The sequence below is a fragment of the Aristolochia californica genome, unplaced genomic scaffold, assembly GCF_029961685.1.
Source record: "Aristolochia californica isolate CCGP_79_NKW_82.1479 unplaced genomic scaffold, dmAriCali1.0.hap1 SCAF_10, whole genome shotgun sequence".
Lineage (NCBI taxonomy): Eukaryota > Viridiplantae > Streptophyta > Magnoliopsida > Piperales > Aristolochiaceae > Aristolochia > Aristolochia californica.
Window position 1 is genome coordinate 26,675,375 of NW_027181771.1, and position 22,710 is coordinate 26,698,084.

General features: G+C 39.2%; 1 protein-coding gene across 1 annotated transcript; it reads right to left on the minus strand.

Annotated features, from left to right (window-relative positions):
• Positions 1-19,446: 19,446 nt before the first annotated feature.
• On the minus strand, positions 19,447-22,601 carry LOC137941658 (uncharacterized protein C24B11.05-like). Its single transcript, XM_068787164.1, has 9 exons — positions 22,379-22,601; positions 21,245-21,318; positions 21,082-21,147; positions 20,868-20,965; positions 20,705-20,742; positions 20,528-20,615; positions 20,134-20,409; positions 19,814-19,879; positions 19,447-19,702 (listed from the first exon to the last, which is right to left on the minus strand). The coding sequence occupies exons 2-9, from the start codon at positions 21,303-21,305 to the stop codon at positions 19,547-19,549; spliced, it is 849 nt and encodes a 282-aa protein (XP_068643265.1). The 5' UTR covers positions 21,306-21,318; positions 22,379-22,601; the 3' UTR covers positions 19,447-19,546.
• Positions 22,602-22,710: the final 109 nt, after the last annotated feature.

Here is a 22,710-nt window from a genome sequence, read left to right on the forward strand (position 1 = left end):
CCTCATCCAGCACATCACATTTAAGATTAGAGATCTCTAGAAAGTCTTCACTGAGAAGGGATCTGTATTTATGAAGCATCTAGGAAGCTAATTCAGCAGTTGGTACCAAAATAACCACTCAAGGATGTCGTGTTGCAGATTTACTGAGCCCTTGGAGTTCTTTTTCCTTCGTATGTTGTATAACTGGAGCAAGATAACCAACAGAAGACTCATTTGCTTTTTCGCCCGTGAATTCAACTTCTGAGTCTGTATAATGTGCAAGCTCTGCTTCCTGTAGCCTATCACCCACTTGGTGGAAGTCAAACAATAAATGTGCCCGATCAAATACCAGAATTCTTCCCTGATAAGGTTGTCCATTAGATGCAAGTCCATCAATTTCTTTGAAGAAACCGAGAAAATGGACTACAACCCCAGTTCCAAGCACACCAAGTGTCTGCTCATTAAGGATTCCAGAGGAAAGAAGATGAAGAGCAAACTTCTAGCCCTCAGAATTGTAAATAGTATGTCCAGCATTATCAGTAATGGGACCATAGGCATCAATGGCCAAACCAGTGGCAATGGTGCTCAACATTCTAAGACAGCCACTGCAATACCATACATAGCAGCAAGACTAAAACTGACAAAAATGCTAACTACCATTGCAAAAATGCAAATAATGACAGACGTATATCAAGCCAGCCCAAATAGAGCCATGGATGGCCCACTAAGGCCATAACCAATAATTGCGTCAAAAAAGCCTTTCCAGTCATTTCCATAAGACAGCTTGAAGAGGTTTATGGCAATGAAAAACACCAAATAAGCACCTTGCAAAAGTCCATTTAGTATGAACCCCGAGAACTTGGTATTCGAAAGTCTCAAAACCTCTAAAGCAGAGAAAAAATCAAATTCAAGGAATTCTCCTGATAGCTCATTGTAACTCCGGTCCAACACTTGTAAGGTCTCAAATGATGAAAGACCACCCCCACTGATCAATGATCCAGTGAACCGATTATTGTTTAGATTCAGATACTGAATGGCCACAGAAATACCAAACAAAAACTTCTGCTGCTGCAAGCTAGAGCTTCGGAATAAATTCCCACTAAAATCAACATGAACATCTAAAGGCGCACAACAGAAACTGTCGGAAAGAAAATTTCCCGCCGAAAAATTATCTGCTATTGACCGTAGCCCAAAACAGAGTTGGATGGTCTCCACTTGTTACACATAGTGCCCAACGTTTTTGGAATTTCATTTTCCATTGTGCTGTCGAGACCAAGAGTGAGGTTGAGAGGGAGTGTGAGAGGTGGTGTCCGAAAGTCAAATCCCACCGGAGTTGTTTCTGACGGCGCCGACGGAGCCGCCTCTACAGTTTTTGGTGGCAAACAGCAGCCGTATGGGGCTTCGCCACTTGTGTCCTGGTCGGAACAGCCATCGGTAGATTTTCCTTCTCCAGTTCAGGACGGAGTGTGGCGTGCCGTGGGCAGGGGTGGATTGGTTTTGGCATTTCTAGGTCCCATTGCCCAGCTCGGGATTGCGGTGCATGATGTCTCTGCACGGGAATTTCCAGTGTTGACGAATTCGGAATTTCTCCTGTTCGGATTCCAGTGCCGTCTGATTTCGGAAATTTGGGGTCCGATGTCGAATTTGTGTCTCCAATGGTGGAGGTCATCGCCGCTGGAAAGGCAGAGGGCTCTCTGATGTCGTGCTCCGCTGCTATCTCAGATTTGGTTCCTACAGCACTACACGGATTAGCAGGAATCCGAACAATAGATGCTCTAAACCGAAGACGGATTTGAGGAGTCTGAGCAGGGCACATAGGAGGCATAGGTGGGAGGGGAGGGTGGGGGTATTCTGCAGGGCTTGTGCCACTGCCCGGATGGGGAACCTCCCGTGAACCCAGAGAGTTGAAAAGCTGGAGCATAGTCTCCCGAAGCTCCTAGAACGCTGTCTGAATCTCTGCTCGAAAGTCTTTAACGGATGTACGCCCATCCGCCGGAAAGGAAGAGGCGTCCAAGGTGGTCCTTTCTGATACCAAGTTGTTATGCCCCATTTCCATAGATCATCCACAATTCGTTCTCCTCCCTGTTTCTGATCGGAGAAGGCGAAGATATAACTGAGCTCGTAGGAAAGCTCACTCTGGACCTCAAAGGGAGAATCTGACCTTGCTACAACTACTTTGATTAATGCTTGATTTTCATACAGACTGGTGTCCTCCTTATAACAAGAAGGCCATGACGCTTACACTTCCCCAAGCCAATAACTAAAACACTTCCCTAGCCAACCACTAAACACTTCCCAAGCCATGACGTTTCCACTTCCCTAGTCAACAACTAAAACACTTCCCAAGCCATGATGTGGCCCATACATAACTCAAAATTACATTAAACCCAACCCTTACTCTTAACTTAAAGTGACACCACTTAAGTCCTACGTCTTGCCATGAGTGAGTCCATAACAGGTTTCCTCCTCTCTTACCGTGTCTATTCCTCTCCAATATGTGTTATTTGTTCCTCAATTTCCATTAAATTAGCTCTTTGTTAGTCAATTAATCAAACAATTGAATTGTTCTGTCACCTTCTTACCATCTTCGTGTATATTTTAGGATCTAACTACAAAACAGGAGATTGGTGGCTGCCATGAAAAAGGAGGTTTATACTGTTTTACTCTTCCACCAATAGCTGCTATTTCATCCACTACATCCGAGGCTCAACTGTGGCACAACTAGCTTGGTCATCCATCTACCTCGTCACTTCGTTCTTTAGTTTCATCTCTTAAATATTTGTCTAATTTTCATTGTGAGGCATGTCAATTATATAAGCATGTTAGGAGTACATATTCTCCTCGTCTTACAACTACTAGTACTGCTCTGTTTGCATTAATACATTATGATGTATGGGGCCCTTTAAAGGTCTTTAACATTTCTCAGGTTCAATATTTTGTTACTTTTGTGGACGATTTTACCTGAGTGACTTGGTTATTTTTGTTTAAAGAACGATCAGAAATTCTTTCTATTTTTAAAAACTTTCATGCAATGGTTCTAACGCAATTTGGGAAAAAAAATTCAAATCCTTAGATTCGATAATGCTAAGGAATATTTGTTTAATGAGTTTAAATCTTTTTGTGAGGGTGATGGGCTTCTTCATCAAACATCATGTGCCTATACCACTCAACGAAATGGTGTTGTTGAAAGAAAGAATCATCATCTCTTGAAGTTGCTCGAGGCCTCTTCTACTCCATGAAGGTACCCTACTTTTATTGGCCTCATGTCATTCTTACAGCATGCTTTCTCATCAATAGGTTACCTTCATCAGTACCTAGAAATCAAACTCCGTATTTTGTTTTCTTTCATGGTGAAGATCCATTTTCTCTTCCTCTTAAAGTATTTGGTTGCACATGTTTTGTTCATAATACTTCACCACATAAAAGTAAACTTGATCCACAGTCTCTAAGGTATATTTTTTTTGAGTATTCTCAAACTCAGAAAGAATATATTTATTATAATCCTACACTTCGGAGGTTGATGGTATCTCGGGATGTGACTTTCTTTGCAGACACTTCCTTCTACGCCTCACATGAGGCTCCTCCAAGGTTTACATTTCCTCCTACCACTCCATGCCCGCGTGTGCCCTTTAATGAAGATATTACTCAACCCCCTGAAGAACCAGTCATCCCCTCACCTGTGGAGTTGCCCAATCCACTTGAGGTAAGTCTTCTCCTCCTCCTATGTTTGGGCCTGAATTTGATATTCAGCCTATTGCATTACGAAAGGAAACTCGTTCTTGTACTGTCTCATCCAATTGCCAATTTTATGTCTTCTCATCGCTTATCTTTTGAGTGTGTTCAGTTTCTTGCTTCTCTTTCGTCTGTTTCCATACCACAATCCTATCAGGAGGCCTTGAAGCATCCAGGATGGAAGGCCGCTATGGATGAAGAAATGCATGCATTATATGAAAATCAAACATGGACATTGGCATCGCTCCCAAAAGGGAAAAGACCGGTTGGTAGCATATGGGTTTTTTCGATGAAACATAACCTAGATGGGTCGGTTACTCACCTTAAAGCACGCCTGGTTGCAAAAGGTTATACTCAGTGCTATGGGAATGATTATGAAGAGACTTTCTCTCCAGTTACAAAATTAAACTTTGTACGTATCATCCTCTCTATTGCTACTAACTCATCTTGGCCAGTATATTAGCTCGATGTAAAAAATGTATTTTTAATTGCTTATATACGCGAAGAAATTTATATGGTCCAACCAATAGGATATGTGGTTGAGGGGGAGTCCGTATGGCGGTTAAAGAAATCTTTATATGGGTTTAAATATTCCCCTCAGGCCTGGTTTGATAAATTCAGTCAAACGCTTCTACGATTTGGCTTTCATAGGTGCTCGGTTGATCGCTCAGTATATGTTAAAGATACTATCAAAGGGAAGATATTATTGGCCATGTATGTTGATGATATTATCTTGATTGGAAATTATGCTCATAGTATACAAGAAATAAAGAATAAGATATGTAAATATTTCAAGACTAAAGATTTGGGTAAGCTCAAATATTTTCTGGGTATAGAAGTCCTTCAGTCAAATCATGAAATAGTATTGTCTCAAAGAAAATACATCTTGGATCTTCTTGAAGAAATAGGAATGAAGGGCAGTAGACCAGTTGATACACCTATGGATGCGAGTAAAAAATTGTGTGTCACCACTAGAGAAGATGTTGACACTGGCAAATATCAAAGACTTGTGAGAAAATTGATCTATCTCACAGTAACCAGGCCAGATATATCATATGTTGTGAGTGTGGTAAGCCAATTAATGCACAAACCACAAATTACTCACTAGCAAGGGTTGGAGAGAATACTATGATACTTAAAAGGTGCTCCAGGAAGAGGACTGCTATATAAACAACATGGTCACTTCAATATAGAAGGCTTCTTAGATGCATATTGGGCTGGATCACCCAATGATAGAAAATCTACGTTTGGGTATTGTACCTTTGTTGGGGGAACTTGGTCACATGGAAAAGCAAAAAGCAAAACGTTGTTGCAAGAACTAGTGCTGAAGCAGAATACAGAGCTATGGCCCTCACTGTAAGTGAACTTCTATGGATAAAGACTCTTCTTACCGAATTGGGATTTTATAAAGGAGGCTATATGAGCCTACATTGTGATAATCAAGCAACTATTCACATTACGTCAAATCCAGTCTGCCATGAAAGAACTAAACATAATGAAGTGGATTGTCATTTTATATGGGAAAAGTTTCACGCAGGAATAATTTCTCTTAAGTATGTTTCATCTCAAGAGCAATTAGTTGATATCCTCACCAAACCGATAACATCCAAAATTTTATCTTATATAGGTGGCAATTTGGGTATTTATGATGTATTTTCTCCTCCAGCTTGAGGGGGAGTGTTGGAAGATGGGCTCAAGGCTAGAACCCCACACGTCAAAGGAGTGGCAAAGTGGTTATTTATGGTATGTTCCATAAGGATAGCATGAAGATGTAAATACGTTGTCTTAGTATGTCTTTTAATCTATTGAATTGTAACCCTAAGGGCTTTGTAACACTATAAATAAGAGCATTGGCCAATAGGTAAGGCATTCAAGCCTTTTCCACTCTTTGAGAAAACATCCAACCACCCTCTCTTCTCCCTTGACACATTCTCTCCTTCCTTTAATCCAAACTCTCCTCTCTAACGTCCTTCTCCTTTCTCCTTCTTCTCTCTCTTCTCTCCTTCTTCTTCCATGTTAACCTACACTCATTCTCATGGGGTCCTAACTTCTACAAATCTGATTGTCAAAATTCTTTATGTTGGAAAGTAAACTCGAATATCTTTTCGTCAATATATAATTTGAAATATGAAAAGTTCAGTATGGACGTTCAAACGCCAAGAAAATAACGAGTACAATGACAAAAAAGAAAGAGAAAATATAAAATACAAACCTAAACTACTTGAGATGATAGATCATAAAAGGATCACCACATCTTTGTGGGTTCACCGAGTCAACTCACAAATCCTACTTTGATACCATGTTAAATTTTTGGGAAAGAAAAATACTTTATTGACTTGTTTTAATTGGAGTACAATGAGTTTCTATTTATAATAGAGAAAGCAAGTAGAATCCAATTACAATTAAACTACTATTATCCCAGTTAAACTAAAAGATAAGTCTTAGAACAATTGAACATAAATAGAAAACTAACATATATAAAACACCTTCAACTAAGAGTCTACTATGAGACCTCTTCCTATGGGACTCTTATAAGTCTCCACCATATTAATTTTGGCTCTATGAGACTTCTTACTATGAGAGTCATGTAAGACTCTTACATATTTGTTCTTCAATAAATGAGAACCTTACCCCTCACTATAGATGTGGCACAACATTCCTAGAGTTTATATAGTAATTTTTCTACTCATACACACATCCCAACAAGGTCCTTATGGTTGCCTTACACATACACATACCTTTGTTGGCCACCCAACAAGGTCCTTGTCATTTCCTTACACATGCATATACCCTTGTTGATTCCCAACAAAGTCCTTGTGGTTACTTTACACATACACATACCCTTGTTGGTCACCCAACAAGGTTCTTATAGTTACACATACATGTTGAATTTATGAAAAAGAGAAATACTTTATTGACTTTTTATAATCAAAGTACATGAACCTCTATTACAATTAAATTACCCTTGTCCTAATTACACCCAAACTCTAACACTTAAAGATAAGTCATAGCATAATTAAATAACCCAATATAAATAGAAAACTAACATGACTAAAACACCTTTAAATTGAAACTCTTCTGTGAGATATATTTCTATAATAATTGTGGCCCTATTAGACTTCTTATTGTGTAAGACTTCTTATGCCACCTCACGTGATCATGGTAGATCCCATATCTTATGGGCTTGGGTCCATCTTCCAACACTCTTGGATATGTGAGCATTCCTTGGTCTTATGGGCTTGGGCCTATCTTCCAACACACTTGAATATGTGGGTCTTCCTTAGTCGTGTGGGTTTGGGCCCATCTTCCAACACTCCCCCTCAAGCTGGGGGTGAGAGAACATCATGAACTCCCAGCTCGCTGCAAATGATGTATAGGATATTTTCATATAAAATGGCAGTCATCCATATCTTCCAACACTCCCCCTCACGCTGGTGCTCTCTTCCATGAAGCCCAACTAGCATAAGATAAGTGAGAGTAAAATCACTCCAAGCTATATGACATCGCTCCATACTCTAGTCATAACCCAAGTTGGATGTAGGGCACACTCCTATTATTCGCAGGTAGTGGCAGTCCTATCTATCGCAAGTAGTGGGTCTATACGCAGTGCTCAGAAGTGTAGTACAACTCCTCCAACACCATGTCCCTCCACAGGACAACGATTCTCAAGTGGTAGGAGTAATAAATGCCAATTAAGGGGGGTAACATATATGTAGTAATAAGCTCCTCCATCACGGTGTCCCAACCCGGGCACCGACTCTCAAACGTCATAAGTGGAAAATGCTTGTCATTCACAAGACGGTGAATGACCCATGCTCGATGGACTTAAAACACCCATATGTATATATGTATGGACTTAAACTCCCAACTGAAGCAACATGCAAAAGGTTGGCCGAAACATGTACATGAGCGTCAAATAAAGGATGGTAGGAGTAAGGTTCTTAAATAACCAATAGGTAATGGGTAAATAGAAATATAGGATGTTGAGGTCACCACTTCTTCAATAATAATGTCTCATCTAAAGAGACATAATAGCTGCAACTAAAATCGGCCTAGGCCCATATAACATAAACCAAAATAATAAAAATTCTTGTAAAAAGGACCCATGAAATAATTCGAAGCAATATGTTGACCAAGTAATATGTTGTGAATAATTCGAAATAATAATCCAGATGGAGAAATTGAATCAAGTCGAATCGAGTCGAACCGAGTCAGGTATCACCAATAATTACCACAATTATTACTACGAGTCAGGATTCTTGATCTTCAATTTTCTTAGTTGTAAAAAATTTATTCTTAGATGCAAAAGCTTCATCTTTTGTGCTCCCCCTTTCTTGAATATTTTGGTCACATAAAATTTACCACAACATATGGAATAAAATACCTCTTTCTTGTACTTCTTCTACTTCTCCCCCTCAAGCTGGGAACTAATAGCAGTATTCCCAGCTTGAACCAAATAACATAGATGTAGTAACTGAAAAGGGGGTAAGTGAGATATTTTCCTGATATATTTGATCAATAACAGCAACTCAAAAAGTGACACAAAACAATTGGCTTAAATTCGGATTTTTTCAATGCAACAGGATACCGGTATGACATGTGATTCTTCCAATGAGAATATATCCTTAAATATAGATTAGATTGATATGAAATTTTATCCTTCTAAAACTAGACTTAAATACCTTTCATCCATGTATAAATTCTCTTCATAAAATATACTTCTATTAAAATATATAATCTGAAAGATTTTGGTCTTTGCCGAACTAAGTACTCTTTCCCCTTTTTCCAGCATGACCATTGAATCTTCTAAGATCAATATCTCCATATAAAAATGTAAATCGATAATTGGTTGAATAGGTAATAACATAGACTTATAGGTCTTTATTTTTATATATAATTCTCAATATAAAGTCTCGTTCTTGATAGTATAAAATAGCTCGGTAGTTGAAGTTTTCTATTGCAACATGAACCTCTTTTGCAATCTGACCTTTACTGCTTCAAATATCGATTTCTCTTTGTAGATAACTCCGATTGAAAAAAATCATTTTTCCTTGGAAAGTAGACTCAAATATTTTTTCGTCATTATATAATATGAAATATGAAAAGCTCATTATATAGGTGAAAACATAAATCAAATAATGGGTATAAGAAGTGCAAAAAGAGAAATACGAACTGCTAAAGATAATAAATCAGAAAATATCACATTATCTCTGTGGGTTGACCGAGTCAACTCATATAACCTGCTCTGATACCAAGTTGAATTTATGAAAAAAAGAAATACTTCATTGACTTTTTATAATTAGAGTACATGAACCTCTATTTATAATAGAGGAAAGTAGTAGAGTACAATTACAATTAAAATACCCTTGTCCCAATTACACCCAAACTCTAACACTTAAAAATAAGTCCTAACATAATTAAATAACCCATTATAAATAGAAGACTAACATGACTAAAACACCTTTAAGTTGAAACTCTTTTGTGAGACCTGCTTCCATAATAAATGTGGCTCTATTAGACTTCTTATGCCACCTCACGTGATCATGGTGAGTCCCATATCTTATGGGTTTGGGCCTATCTTCTAACACTCTTGGATATGTGGGTCTTCCTTGGTCTTATGGGTTTGGGCCCATCTTCCAACACACTTGGATATCTAGGCCTTCCTTGGTCATGTGGGTTTGGGGTCATCTTCCAACAATATACATATCCTTTTTTATTCCCCAACAAGGTTCTTATAATTGCTTTACACATACACATACCCTGGTTAGTCACCCAACAAGGTCTATGTAGTTACCTTACACATATACATATCCTTGTTGATTTTCCAACAAGATCTTTATGGTTGCTTTGCCCATACAGATACCCTTGTTGGTCGCCCAACAAGGTCCTTGTGGTTATCTGACACATACACATGACCTTGTTGGTCATTATTCCTCACTACAGATGAGGCACAAAATTTTCAGAGTTAGACTTAATAAGTCCTTAATCATAATATTGGTCAGTCCAAAATCCTCAATCAGCATCCCAAAAGAGATCTTGATTCCCCACTTGGTGTCCCAAATAAAGTTCACATCATTTTCTTAGTATCCTAACAAGGTCCATATAATTCTCCTCTGGACAACCATGCGAGGCATAATTATTTTTCCTCTCAAAGTCAACCAGTTCAGGCCCAAACTCATCTATACATATAAGGCACAATATTTTCCTCTCCTGGTCATCCAGTCGAGGCCCAAATTCCCCACTGCAATTGGGGCATACATTTTCTTGTAAGCATATGCTTAACCCCATATGCCAAGGGAGCAAATCTCTCAAGTGGTTTTCAAAAGAAGTTCAAAGTTTAACTCTCTTATAACTAAGTAAGCACAATTTTCTTATGAATGATGATTCCCCTCCTTAAAATATACCTCATTGATACGAACCACGCCAACTTGTGAGGAAACCCGATACCAAATATGGTAAACGTCCCCAAGAACTTTCAAGTTTGGATGAAAAATTGAAGACGCCACAAACGGGGATGGAAATCCGTTTGATAAGTTGATGAACGCCACTAGGAAAATCCTTAATAAGTTTAAATAGTTCTGGCAAGAACCCAAGGAGAATGTTTTTCACTCAAAAATGACAAAAAGTTCGAAAACTGTTTTAGAAGCCTCTATTTATAGTGGAGGCCCGAAATCCTAATTACATTCACTACAAGAGACTTAAGGAAAGCCTAATGTCTTGCCAACTCGCGGCCCACTTGTTCTTCCTCAATGCACGTGTGTGGCTGTTGGGCCCTCTTCCGGATCAACCTTGATGAGCGAAATCAGCCTTTGCTCCCCTTCCTTTGTGGCCACACTTGCTTCTTGTTGCATAACTCTCTGGACGAAATTATTCAGCATGTCTTTGCATCTTTTAGCTTGTGCCCTCGTCACTGGGACTTGAGTTGGTTCATGAGTATTCCTTGTAGGCTTGATGTCCTCATCACTCATTATCTAGTCCATTTAAAGAAATCCACCATTGATAATCCCAATGTCTCTACTTGGCAATAGTATATAAGATAGCAATGGCATATTAGAATATTGCCAGCCATTCTTAGACACCTCCACTCATTCCCAAAGATAAGCATATTTCAAATTTAAGTCAGAAAAAAAATCCACGCATATTTCAAATTTAAGTCAAAATATAAAATTCGCCCATTGTATGCATTACAATAAATCATCTCTACTCCTTACACAACATTCCTTATACAACCTACAGTTTACCTTAAACACAACTCAATTCTAAAGCAATCCATTAGAAGAATTGTTGGCCTTTTCAATTTAAATCTTACCATCTCGAATATATATCACAACCCATAGTCAAAAGATTTTTTACTTTATTAAAGTATGTTAGAACAATAGCAGCATATCGGATTATAGTGCTCTTTTAAACGCCTTCTTTCTTTCCCAAAAGTAAGTTCATTCATATGTAGCAAATCAATTCTATAACATAACTCACCCCTAATCCTTCATTCCAATTCACATGCATGATAAGATCATAAGATGGAGAAAATTTAGCCAATTAATCCCCAACCTGCTTCCATATATCAGTTTAAAATCATTCACGACACGAACCAAGGTCATACACAGGAAGAACAGAAACTAAAGATAAATACAAAGAGCTCCCACAATCTGAAACTTCATCCGTAGACTATTAGTACATGAAAATTTACATTTAATTATGTATACATTTAATCATGATTACTAAAGGTCACGAAATCAGGAAGTATGTAAAGAATAGAGCAAATAGAAGGGTTATCCTCAGGGTGGGGTTTTTCCACCTTTCATGTAGCCATTCAATTACTCCTTAGTATGTGTCTTGGCTGTGTTCCGATGCGCCGCAGAGTCAAGGATGCGTCGGCCGAAGGGAGTCTAGACAGCATCGTCCGTCGTGCGCTGGATGCCAGCACACCCAGCGTCGGCAAGGATGCGTCGGCCGAAGGGAGTCTAGACAGCATCGTCCGTCGTGCGCTGGATGCCAGCACACCCAGCGTCGGCCGAAGCTTCGCTTCGACCCACCTGTCGAAGCGATAACCTCTTCTGACGCACGACGCCCATGCACGCAGCGATCTATTACAATGCCTCTCTTCGTTATTCCCTTTGATGCTGGTTTTTTCAGGGGAAATCTGCGATCATCGAGAACTTGGACTCTGACGCCCACAACGCCGCTCTCGGTGTCTCTTTGAAACCCGACGACCTCTCGCAACTCTGTAAAGCCGACCGTCAAAAATTCGACGTTGGCCCACACTGTGCCTCTGAATCACTTATTGGCTGTGTCGATGCAAGCACTGTGTGGCATTCCCCTCTCTTGGTGCAATCTACTCATGCTCAAATCTGGCGAACACAGCAGCTCCAGCGATGCGCCTGGTGCACAACAAAGTCTGGCGTACACCGATGTGCCTCACGTGTCGAGTCGCAGCAGCAAAAGAAAAAAAAAAACATTTCCCATGGCAGAATGACAAACAGGCTTTTTCCAGAAAATTTAATAGAAAAACGTCCAGTCTATCCAAAATGTCCTCGATAGACCCTTTTTTAACGTACAATTTTTCAAAACCAGTTGTAACTATTCATTGCATTATCCAGGGAAACTATTTAATAATAGGTCAAACTTAAAAACGAGGAATTGGATTCCAGTTGATGAATGGACAGCGCATATATAATGGTTCTGATTTCTGAAGCGCGTTGGATTCTCTTTGCCACTCAGAATATCTTTCTTAAAGTCACTCGATACCTCTCAAAACGCTGTGGTAGCCAATGGGATGATTTAATGGGCACAACATTCCTATACGGGGTTTCAGATTCAATAAGAAAAGTGATTTTGAGCATCAATCCAGGAGTGGAAGATTTTGTGCTACGCATGACCTTTTCTAGCACCTGACAACCGGTCGGCTGAACTTTACAATCCAAAAGCACCACAGACTCATCGGCTTCCCTTAGAATTGCGAAGGTTTTCCTATTATAAATTGAAACATGCAATGCACTCGATCGAAACCATATGTTCCCAATCGATTGCCACATCTATCATTCCAATTATGGCCGTCTCAGGGCAGGAATTGCATCTACTGGGTTGAAGTCAGTTGAAAGAAACTGAGAAGGCAACTGCATCTCCATCTCCGGTGAGAGAGCGCTTCGAGGTTCTCTCAGAAGATGTAAAATACCAATCATCGAAAGTTTTAACAAATATTCCTAGTCCGAAGCTCTCCACCACCACGGATATAAACTACGTGTTAGTTTTACAAAAATCTTTCAGATTGTTATTTGGGTGTCTTAAATGGATACCCGAATACCCGAGTACTTGCTTTGAGTTCTTGTACCTGATTAAATCATTTAATCGGGATCTCTCTGTCGGGGGGGTTCGAGCATTGAGACTTACGGGAAGGGGGTTTTTCGTCGGGGAAGAGGGTTTTCGTCGAGAGGAAGAGGGTCTTTCCGGGAAGAGGCTTCATTGGGGGAAATCGGTTTCGATTTTGTATGCTTGGAGCCGCAAAGCTCTCTTCTTCGCTCGACGTAGTGGAATCATCGTCATCTCCCGTAGAGTAGGCTAATGCAAGAAGAGCCTATATCCTTTCAAGAACTTAAACAAGAACTCCTTGACCCATGGTTTGATGATCCAACCTATCTTGAAAAAGTTGATCAAGAAATACAGCAAGTAACAAACCTTTTCATGCAGGGATTCCTCCCAAGGAGGGGTTTTTGTCCACTTCTTCGTCTACTTGTGAAGCTGGAATTCCTCCCAAGGATTATCTCAGTGATTCAATTATTATGATTGAAGTGGAGTCCAACACTGACGCTGCTCATTTGAAGAAATTGGATCATGCCCCTGAAAATCTTTAACTCTTTAGGGCCAAATTGTTGGCTTATGTCTCTCTTGGTGCGGCTAATGCAGGATGTGTTGGAGTCGTCCATGTTGCAAGTCCATTCCCTCCGGGTAGTGTCCCCAATCCAGAGATTGACTTAATTGAGCCTGTTGTGACTGGTACCCTCAATGTACCTAAATGAGGCACCTGTGAGACAAGTTGTTGTTGTTTCTTCTCCCTTTGTTGTTCCTATGCCAACAACGTGGCCAAAGGATACTATCATGGATGAGACTTACTGGTCAGACAAAGTATACTTCAGAACAACAGGGAACTGGTACTGCCTTACAAAAATAGCAGTCGCAAGTGCAACTTTGGAGTATGGACAGAAACACAACATCCGGCGCATAGTTGTTGTCTGAGATGTTGCTGAAGCTCTTCTACTTATCTATGCAGGATCAGATGCATCTGGAGATCCATATGTGGCCCCCATGCAATACGGGCACATGCTTTAGTTGACAAGTTACTGAGCATGTTTTCACAATATAATTATCCTCAAAATTTTGTCACTGGTGACGATGATATTTGTCTAAGGTTTGAGAGGGTGACGAGTTAAATATGCTAAAAAAAATTGCTCCTTTGCTAGGTTGCTCTACTTTTGTACAGACATGCCATTCTACATTCGAGCTTGAGGGCAAGCTTGTTCTCGAGGAGGGGAGTAATGTTATGGACTCATTATGGATTTATTTACAATTTCTATTCATTAGGAGTTTATTTGTAATTTATATTCATTAGGGGTTTATTTATAATTTTTATTCATTAGTGGTTTATATACAATTTGTTAAACTTATGGCTTTTGGCATGTTTTCCCTAACTCCCTATATAGGGACGTGAGATGAATGAAGAAAGTAAGTATTGAGAAAATTAGAGTTAAACAGCTCAGATTCTTCCTCAGTGGTCTAGGTTGGATTCTCCCTTTGAGGTCTAGGGTCGAGCCTCCTTCAAGGCTCGATACCTTCCTCCCCATGTTGGAAGAAATCGTCCGGTGGTTGATCCGAAATGGGGCATAACACTCGGGCTTCGGTTTGGGACTTCAAGCTAGACTCCTTAGGTATGAGTTGACTCGACATAAAATTGGTATGGCTCGACTCAATGTTTCGACTCGAATCAGTGTTTCGGCTCAATTGATTTTGGCTCGGCTCAATGTTTCTGTTTGACTCAGTGTTTCAACTCAATTGATTTTGGCTCGGCTTGGCTCAGTGTTTCGGCTCAATTAATTTTGGCTTGGCTCGGACCTTGGGAAAAGCACTGATTTAATTCAGCGCATCTACACCTAGGTGGTGCTGTAAATATTTCGTCTTCTCACTTTTTCTCTTCAGACAAAGTGAGAGAAAAAATAAAACAATTGTCGAAAGGCATAGTGGTGGGACGGCGCCAGACATTGAAGCCCGGTTTGAGAGCGTCGTCCGTGCAGCAGAGGAAGGCTGGAAGGTGTAGTGGTTGGATCTAGGAGAGACCTTTGGTGAAGAATAAAAGAGTTCTGGTTGCGTTTCTTGACGATCATCGTAGATTTATCTCCATCGGTCGAACGAGGGTTTGGACCTCAACGGAAACGCCGTCGGAATCGGAAGCGGCAACGACACATACGGGAAAAAATATATAAAAAAAAAAAAGCAATCTTAGGATCGTCGCTCTAATACCATGTTAATTTATTTATTTTCGATTAAGAAATACATTCATATTATATTTACATATAAGGGAATGAATCCTGTTTGAAATTAAAATTACAGATCCGTTATTGTCGGATCATATGACCAGTTATTCTCGTATCGTAAGACCCGTTATGTTTGGATCTTCAACAGTCTGCATTTGTTGTTACTTGATATTTGTTTACATCACCATACCCGTGTTTTGGTTGTAGTATGAATAGAGCATCATTGTAATCTTATTTAAATAGTATTATAACTTATTTAATCTTAGATTTACACGATATTCGAGGAGGCACCTAAGAACCTTCAATCAAATGATTGTCATTATTATAGTGGATGGTATAGGTAGGACATCATGCCTTTTTATACACCCACTTCAAAAAAATGACAGAATCCATTTATAAATACAAGCTAAGACTTAAACACCCACTAAAAAGTTGTACTTTGTGACTTTTGTTGGCATGACTTCTCTTCCTAGAAATCAGAAGAGGATATCTGTCATGTTGGCATGAGTTGTTTTCCAAAAAATCAGACGAGGAGTCAAAAGTTATCCTTGGAGAGATTATTGGAGAAAATCATGTAATTTTATGTATAGCCATAGATAGACTTCTATGTATATAGATGAGGATCCTTGTAAAGTGTAATAGATGAGATAATATGTAACGAAAAAATATTCCTGTAAAAATTGTCATGGTATCAAAGTGAGTGAATAACCCAGAGATCCAAACAAGATCTCTTGCTCTTTCGACGACGATAATGGGAGGAAATTCTAGTGCAACAGAACCAACTGTAGCTAGTCTTCCTCGTCGTGAGAAGTCGTCATCTCCGAAAGCAATAGAAACAAGTTCCTTTGTCTTCTGGCACAGCCAAGCCTCGACCAAAGACCAAGACTATTGCTCGTACAGCAACTCCGGTTGAGCCTCCGACATACGGTACACCATTCCTCCAACGTACCACAACGGCCGGTCGACGAGCTTTGATTTCCCCAAGTAGTATCTAGAGCCCTCTTTTCACTCCCTCAACTTGAAAAACGATCCCACGGCGTAGAGTGAGGAGGAACAAGAAAACAAGAGAGCAAGACCAGACTTGGTTGTTCAATGTGATTCAGATGGTGCAGATTGGAATCAATCTAACCATTGCATTGGTGGAATATGACGGTTGAAGGGTATACAAACAAGTTAAGGGAATCCACTGCCATTGGCATCTAAATCAAGTCGACGATCCTAAGAGGAATTGTAATTTTTGTCCAAAAAACTAAGAATTGTAATTTCTTATGCTCATCGTGGGTTCTCTGCTTATCACGAGTCTGTGACCCCTCATGTCTTCATCCATGACCGATACAGACTTCCAATCCTGTAAATCTCTGCCTTCCTCTGTCCTGGTCGAGTTGACCATGAGAATGACTGAAGTTTTGAGCAACGCTTCAGCCCCGACCCAAACCACTTATATTAGTGCACTAATTGGAATCAAGTTGCATGGCACCAACAATGCACTCTGGTCCCAGGTTGTCAAGATGTACATCTTGGGCAAAGACAAGTTGGGGTATTTGAACGGTGATCTCCCTCAACGTCCTCAGACTGATCCTACCTTTTAAAGATGGCACACAAACAATGCTACTGTCAAAGGTTGGTTGATTAATTCTATGGACTCTTCCCTCATCAGCAACTTCATTTGATACCCGATAGCCACGATGGTCTAGGATGTCATTATTAGTATCTATTTTGATGGAAGTAACACCTCCCAGGTTTATGATCTGTGGCGACGTGTGAAACGTTTCAAATAGTCTAGTGGCTCTCTTCAAAAAATCTATAATAATCTCCAAGGCCTCTGGCATGAGATAGACTTTGGTTGACTAAACCCAAAGGAGAGCCCGGCCCATATTCAATGGTACAATACCTTAGTTCAAGAAGAGCAAGTATATGTGTTCTTGGATGGTCTCGATGATTGGCTAAGACCATATCTGATGTGATATTATCCAAATACAACCTTTTCCAACCGTGGAGCAAGTATATGCTCACATCTGCAGAGACGTTGTTCGTCAAGCAATGATGACGACTGGTAGCTCTGATGATACACCAAGAGCAGTTTTGTCATCCTAGAGCTTCAAACATAGCTCACATTCTCAGGCACACTCTAGATCTATCTCTCTGCATGGTGGAAAATTCGGTTCCAATTTCAAATCACAAACCACTGCTGATGGAACTAGATGTTCTCACTGTGGGAATGCAAACATACCCATGAGACCTACTTCAAGCTATGAAGAAGGAAATTGATGCATTAATGAAAAATGAGACATGGAGTCTTGTTCCTTTACCTAAAGGTAAAAGAATAGTAGGGTATAAATGGGTATTCTCCATCAAGCACAAATCCCATGGATCGAACGGTACAGGGCAGTAGCAAAAGATATACACAGACATATGACGTAGATTATCAATAGACATTCTCACTAGTAGTCAAATTGAATATTGTTAGGGTTTTGCTATCTCTTGCAGCTAACCTTGATTGGTTAGTGCACCAATTTGGCATTAAAAATGTTATTATCCATGGAGATTTTCAAGAATAAATCTACATAGATGTTCCTCTAGGATATATGGCAAATTCTGAAACTAGGATGGTGTGCAAACTACAGCGAACTATATATGGCTTGAAGTAATCTCCTAGATCGTGGTTTGGGCGATTGAACTTGGCAATGAGTAAATATGGGTTTCAACTAGTAACTCAGATCATATGCTATTCTTGAAGCATCAACGGGGTAAAGTAATAGCTTTGATAGTTTATGTAGATGATATGATCATTACAGGAGATGATCCAGAAGAAATAGCAAGACTTCAAGAGCAATTGGTAACATAATTTGAGATGAAAAATCTGGGAAGACTCAAATATTTTCTAGAAATTAAAGTTGTTAGGTCTAAGCAAGGCATATTCCTTTCCCAACGAAAATATATCCTAAATTTATTATCAGAAGTTGGACTACTGGAGTGTAAGCCTGCAGATAAAACTAATAATCCAAAATCACAACCTTGGAGAATACCCAAACCAAGTACCAACAAACAAAGGAAGGAACCAGAAGTTGGTTGGAAAACTTATTTATCTCTCCCATACACACCTGACATCTCCTATGCAGTAAGTTTAGTAAGCCAATTCATGCATTGTTCAAGTGAAGATCATATGAATGTTGTGAGTCGAATTCTTTGATACCTAAAATCCTCCCTAAGAAATGACTTATGTTATCAAGAAACAACCACCTCAGGGTTGAAGGTTTATACAAATGTTGATTGGGCAAGGAAAATTTTACATAGAAGATCCACCTCAGGCTATTTTACGTTTGTTGGAGGGAACCTAGTTACATGGAGAAATAAAAAACAAAAAGTGGTAGCATAATCAAGTGTTAAAACCGAGTTTTGTGGGATGGCTTAGAGCCTTTGTGAGCTTCACTAACTTTGGAGATTATTAAACGAAATTGGCTTTGTCCCAAGTTTATGAGATTGACTTATTCTACAATAACAAGGCGGCTATTGATATTTCGTATAATCTGGTTCATCATGATCAAACTAAACATGTGAAAGTATATCGACACTTCATCAAACAAAACCTTGAGACTAAAATAATTCAAATTTTGTTTTTTAAATCTGAAGACCTGTAATTTTATGTATAGCTATAGATAGACTTATCTATATATATAGATGAGGATTCTTGTAAAGTGTAATAGATGAGATAATACGTAAGGAAAAAAAATGTCAGGTGAAAGTTGTCAGTTTCTACCAGTAGAATACTTGATTCTGCATTTCTCAGTTTCTACCCGTAGAATACTTGATTCTGCATTTCTCAGTTTCTACCCGTAGAATACTTAATTCTGCATTTCTCGCATTTCCGATGATGGACTTTCCCTGTGAGGCGCCTTGTCTTCTTTTTCGGCGGCTCACCTCTTCCCTCTTTGGCTTTTTTCTAAGAATTCAAAGTAAGGAATTTGTCTCAAGTTTGAAGCATGAAGAGGCCATGATGAAACTTGTTCTATTGAACCAACTCTGGCGTAGTAGCACCGAGTGGTCCGTAGCAGTAGCTTTCATTAACCCGAACGAGGATGCTAATGAGCAGGTAAAGAGACGTACACGGTCAAGTCCGTTGCATCCAACTGGGCCACGCCTTTTTGTTCAACATTTACAACACACGCTGGTCTTATTAAATTATACTTCACGCAAGGGACAAAGACACTCAGGACAAAATGACTTATTTTATTCACTATGATGTAACATAAACTGGACATGAAGCTAAAAGCTCAGCTAAAGCTAGCTTTTGAATTTCTCATACAAGAAAACTAAGCTGTCACGGAGGTCTCCATCGCTGGCTTGCCCGAGTATCTGACACCTTCACACTTCTCTTCGTCTTCCCAAAGCTCTGGCAATGCTTGTCGGATGTTATGAATACTCTCTAATGCAAAATCTGCTCCTTTTAATCTGTGCGAAGTGCCCACCTGTGCAAAACCGATGGTGAGAAGTGAGAACCTGTCCCGTAGATGGGTGCAACAGTTTCCAGTTTAAAAATTAAAGAGGATGAATCCAACCAGGTATCACAGTAAACTTACAAGTACAGTGTGGAGACCAACAAGCTTCCCAGCCTGGATGTTTCGAAGACTATCATCGAAGAAAATCTGACGACCACAACCAACACCATGAATGATTCACACAAAAATGGATTAAATTATTCTGGTTAAGATATGCAGGGATTCTTTGGTCTTTTCCTCCCAAAATCATCAAGATCAATCGTTTTCAGATGGTATCCATCACAGGATTTGTTATATGTTAACATATCTAGTTACATAGTTCAGAGCCTTTAATTTTTCTTTTGTTAGAATATAGAGAGGCAAGGAAGAAATATAAAAAGCTCAACTTTTGAAAGTCTTACCGTCCTATTAGGATCGATGTTTGCAATTTTCAGGGCTTCTTCAATGGCAGCCTCAGATGGCTTGCAGCGAATTGGGGTCTTCGGAAGATCCCCACTAGAAGCATTTGGTTTTGAAAAATAATCAATAATATCAAAGATTTGAGTCTTAGAGGGTTCTTGAGGAGGGTCTTGGCGGGGATTGAGAGTCTCGAAGCATATAATCCCTTCAAAGCAGTCTTCCAGTCCAAGTCTGCTGAGAACTTTAGCAGCATGGATCTTATCTCCGTTTGTGAATATCTGATTTTAAATTGACAGACGCAGTTATTAAGGGATTAGAACGACATCAACAAATGATTATTTATCCACAAAATTAATGGAAATTCTTCCTTCCATGACAAAAACACAAAAAACTTACTACTTTATGAAGAGGCAGGCTCAACAAAAGGTTCCTGAGGACGGGGTCCGGCTTTAGGTTTTCATAAGGCAGCCTCCCATGAACATAACTGCCAAACAGAACAGAAGATTGTCACAATCTCTTTCTACACGAATAGCAACATTGAGAGAAGAAATAATCAATAGAAAGGGAAGGCACCTGTGATAATCGTCATGGTCGAAGTCATAACCAACTGCCTGCAAGACATACGATCAAGAAATAGAGTTGAGAAGGCAGGACGTATTCCCATAAAAATATCCTAACAACTGGGGAGGAACAAAAAAATAAATCGACAAATAACTAGGAAAAATCTGTAAAATACCCTGAGTCCGGCCATTGTTGTCCCATAATACTTGTACAGAAGATTACACATCACAGGAATCTTGCTTTTATCTATGCCAAGTTTTTCAACCATATAACCTGGGTGACAAAGCACAGAAATTTTAATCACAAAATCAAGTAGAAAGGGCGTGACCGTCTATAAAATAGTAAATGAAGTTATAAAAGAATGTATTATCCAATTTGGCGTTTCTTACCTTCAATATTATTTCGACATGCTACTGCCAAGCCAGAGCTCAGAGGATACAGTGTATCATCTAAATCTGGAAAAGATATATATATATATATCTTTGTCAATATCACTTATTTATCCAGTTATGCAAGCCAAAGAAAACAGAAAAATGAGATTTGTTAGCTTACCAAATAGAAGGCAATCGTATTCAGGTGTTTGAGCCTGTCGATATCGATCCTGAAACTCCATTTTGATTCAGATACTGCAAAGAGAATGAACATGATTTGATATCAATAAAGATATAATTGATCACCAACAAGATATCCTAAAACGAATGCTTCCTCTCATATTAACTCTTTCAATTCTTCACATAAAAAAAGTCAAGAACGAGAAACCAGAAAAAGAATTCTTCTGAGTACATCACAACTGCAATCTTCTCATATTGACAATTTTAGAAGAAACAAAACAGGGTAATACGGAACAGACTGAAATATCTGAATAATCCTTCAGTTTCAGGAAGAAAAGAGTGTAATAACACAACAAAATCATTGTTAAGTTGTAATCCTAAAGTAAAAAAAAGACGTGAAAAAGAAAAGAGATTAGGAATTCATTGAGAATAGGAGTTACTCGCATAGATTAAGGAAATTCTACCATTAAAATATGATAATAAGCGCAAATCCAGTACTTATATAAAAAAATAAAGTTAAAAAAAAGGAAAACGTGAATCTAAAAATTCAAGAACTTGAAGCTTCAAAAGAAATAATAAGTAAAAAGAGTAAACATTGAATGGATACAAATTCGCTATAAAATCAGCACAGTCAATGAGGTCTCACTCAGGCAAAATTGATGTCAGTAAGGATAATGCCTGGAAAACTGCATATGAATTATTCAAACATTACGAAACTCTAATACTTTATACCTTATATACATAAAACCAGACTTTTAGAACCTCTGGCATAAAAAACAGGTATCTTTCGCAAGCACAGCACATGCATTTCAAACCAGAATCGCATAAGCCATCAAGAATACTCGCTACAAGTGCTAAAACATCTAATCTCGGAACAGAAAATTACAACATCAACAACAACAACAAAAAATGGAAAACAGAAACCCAAGGAACCAGAACTAGAACGTTTAAAACCCAAACGAACTTCATCAACATTCAAAAATCTACACCTCCGGGCACTAAAATATACGAAATTAAAACAAAGCTCCGGAATTCTATCCAAAACAGATGAAACCACGGACAGCATTTCAGATTCAGAGAACTAACTACACAAGAGGAGAAAGGGTAACGAAAAGGAAAAAATATAAAAAATTACCGAGAATCACTCCGGAACGGTAAAGGATGGATAGCAAAAAGGCTAAAGGAAAGGTTGCACGCGAGCGCGAGACAATGGGGTAATATTGTAGGGAAAGAAGGAGCGGGGGGAGGGAGAAGAGGAAGCGAAGAGGTGATTAAATAGGAAACGGTTGCCGCTGCTCAGCAGAAATTAGTCGATAATCAGACGCTAAAATAAAAATAAAATAAAAGACGGAAGTTGAAAGAGTGATTACGGCGAAGGAAGGAGGAAATGTCGGGATACCGTCTTTTGACTCATTCGAGCTGTCAAACCCGTATTCGTTCTTTCTAGACTCCTCCTTTTTGCCTGCC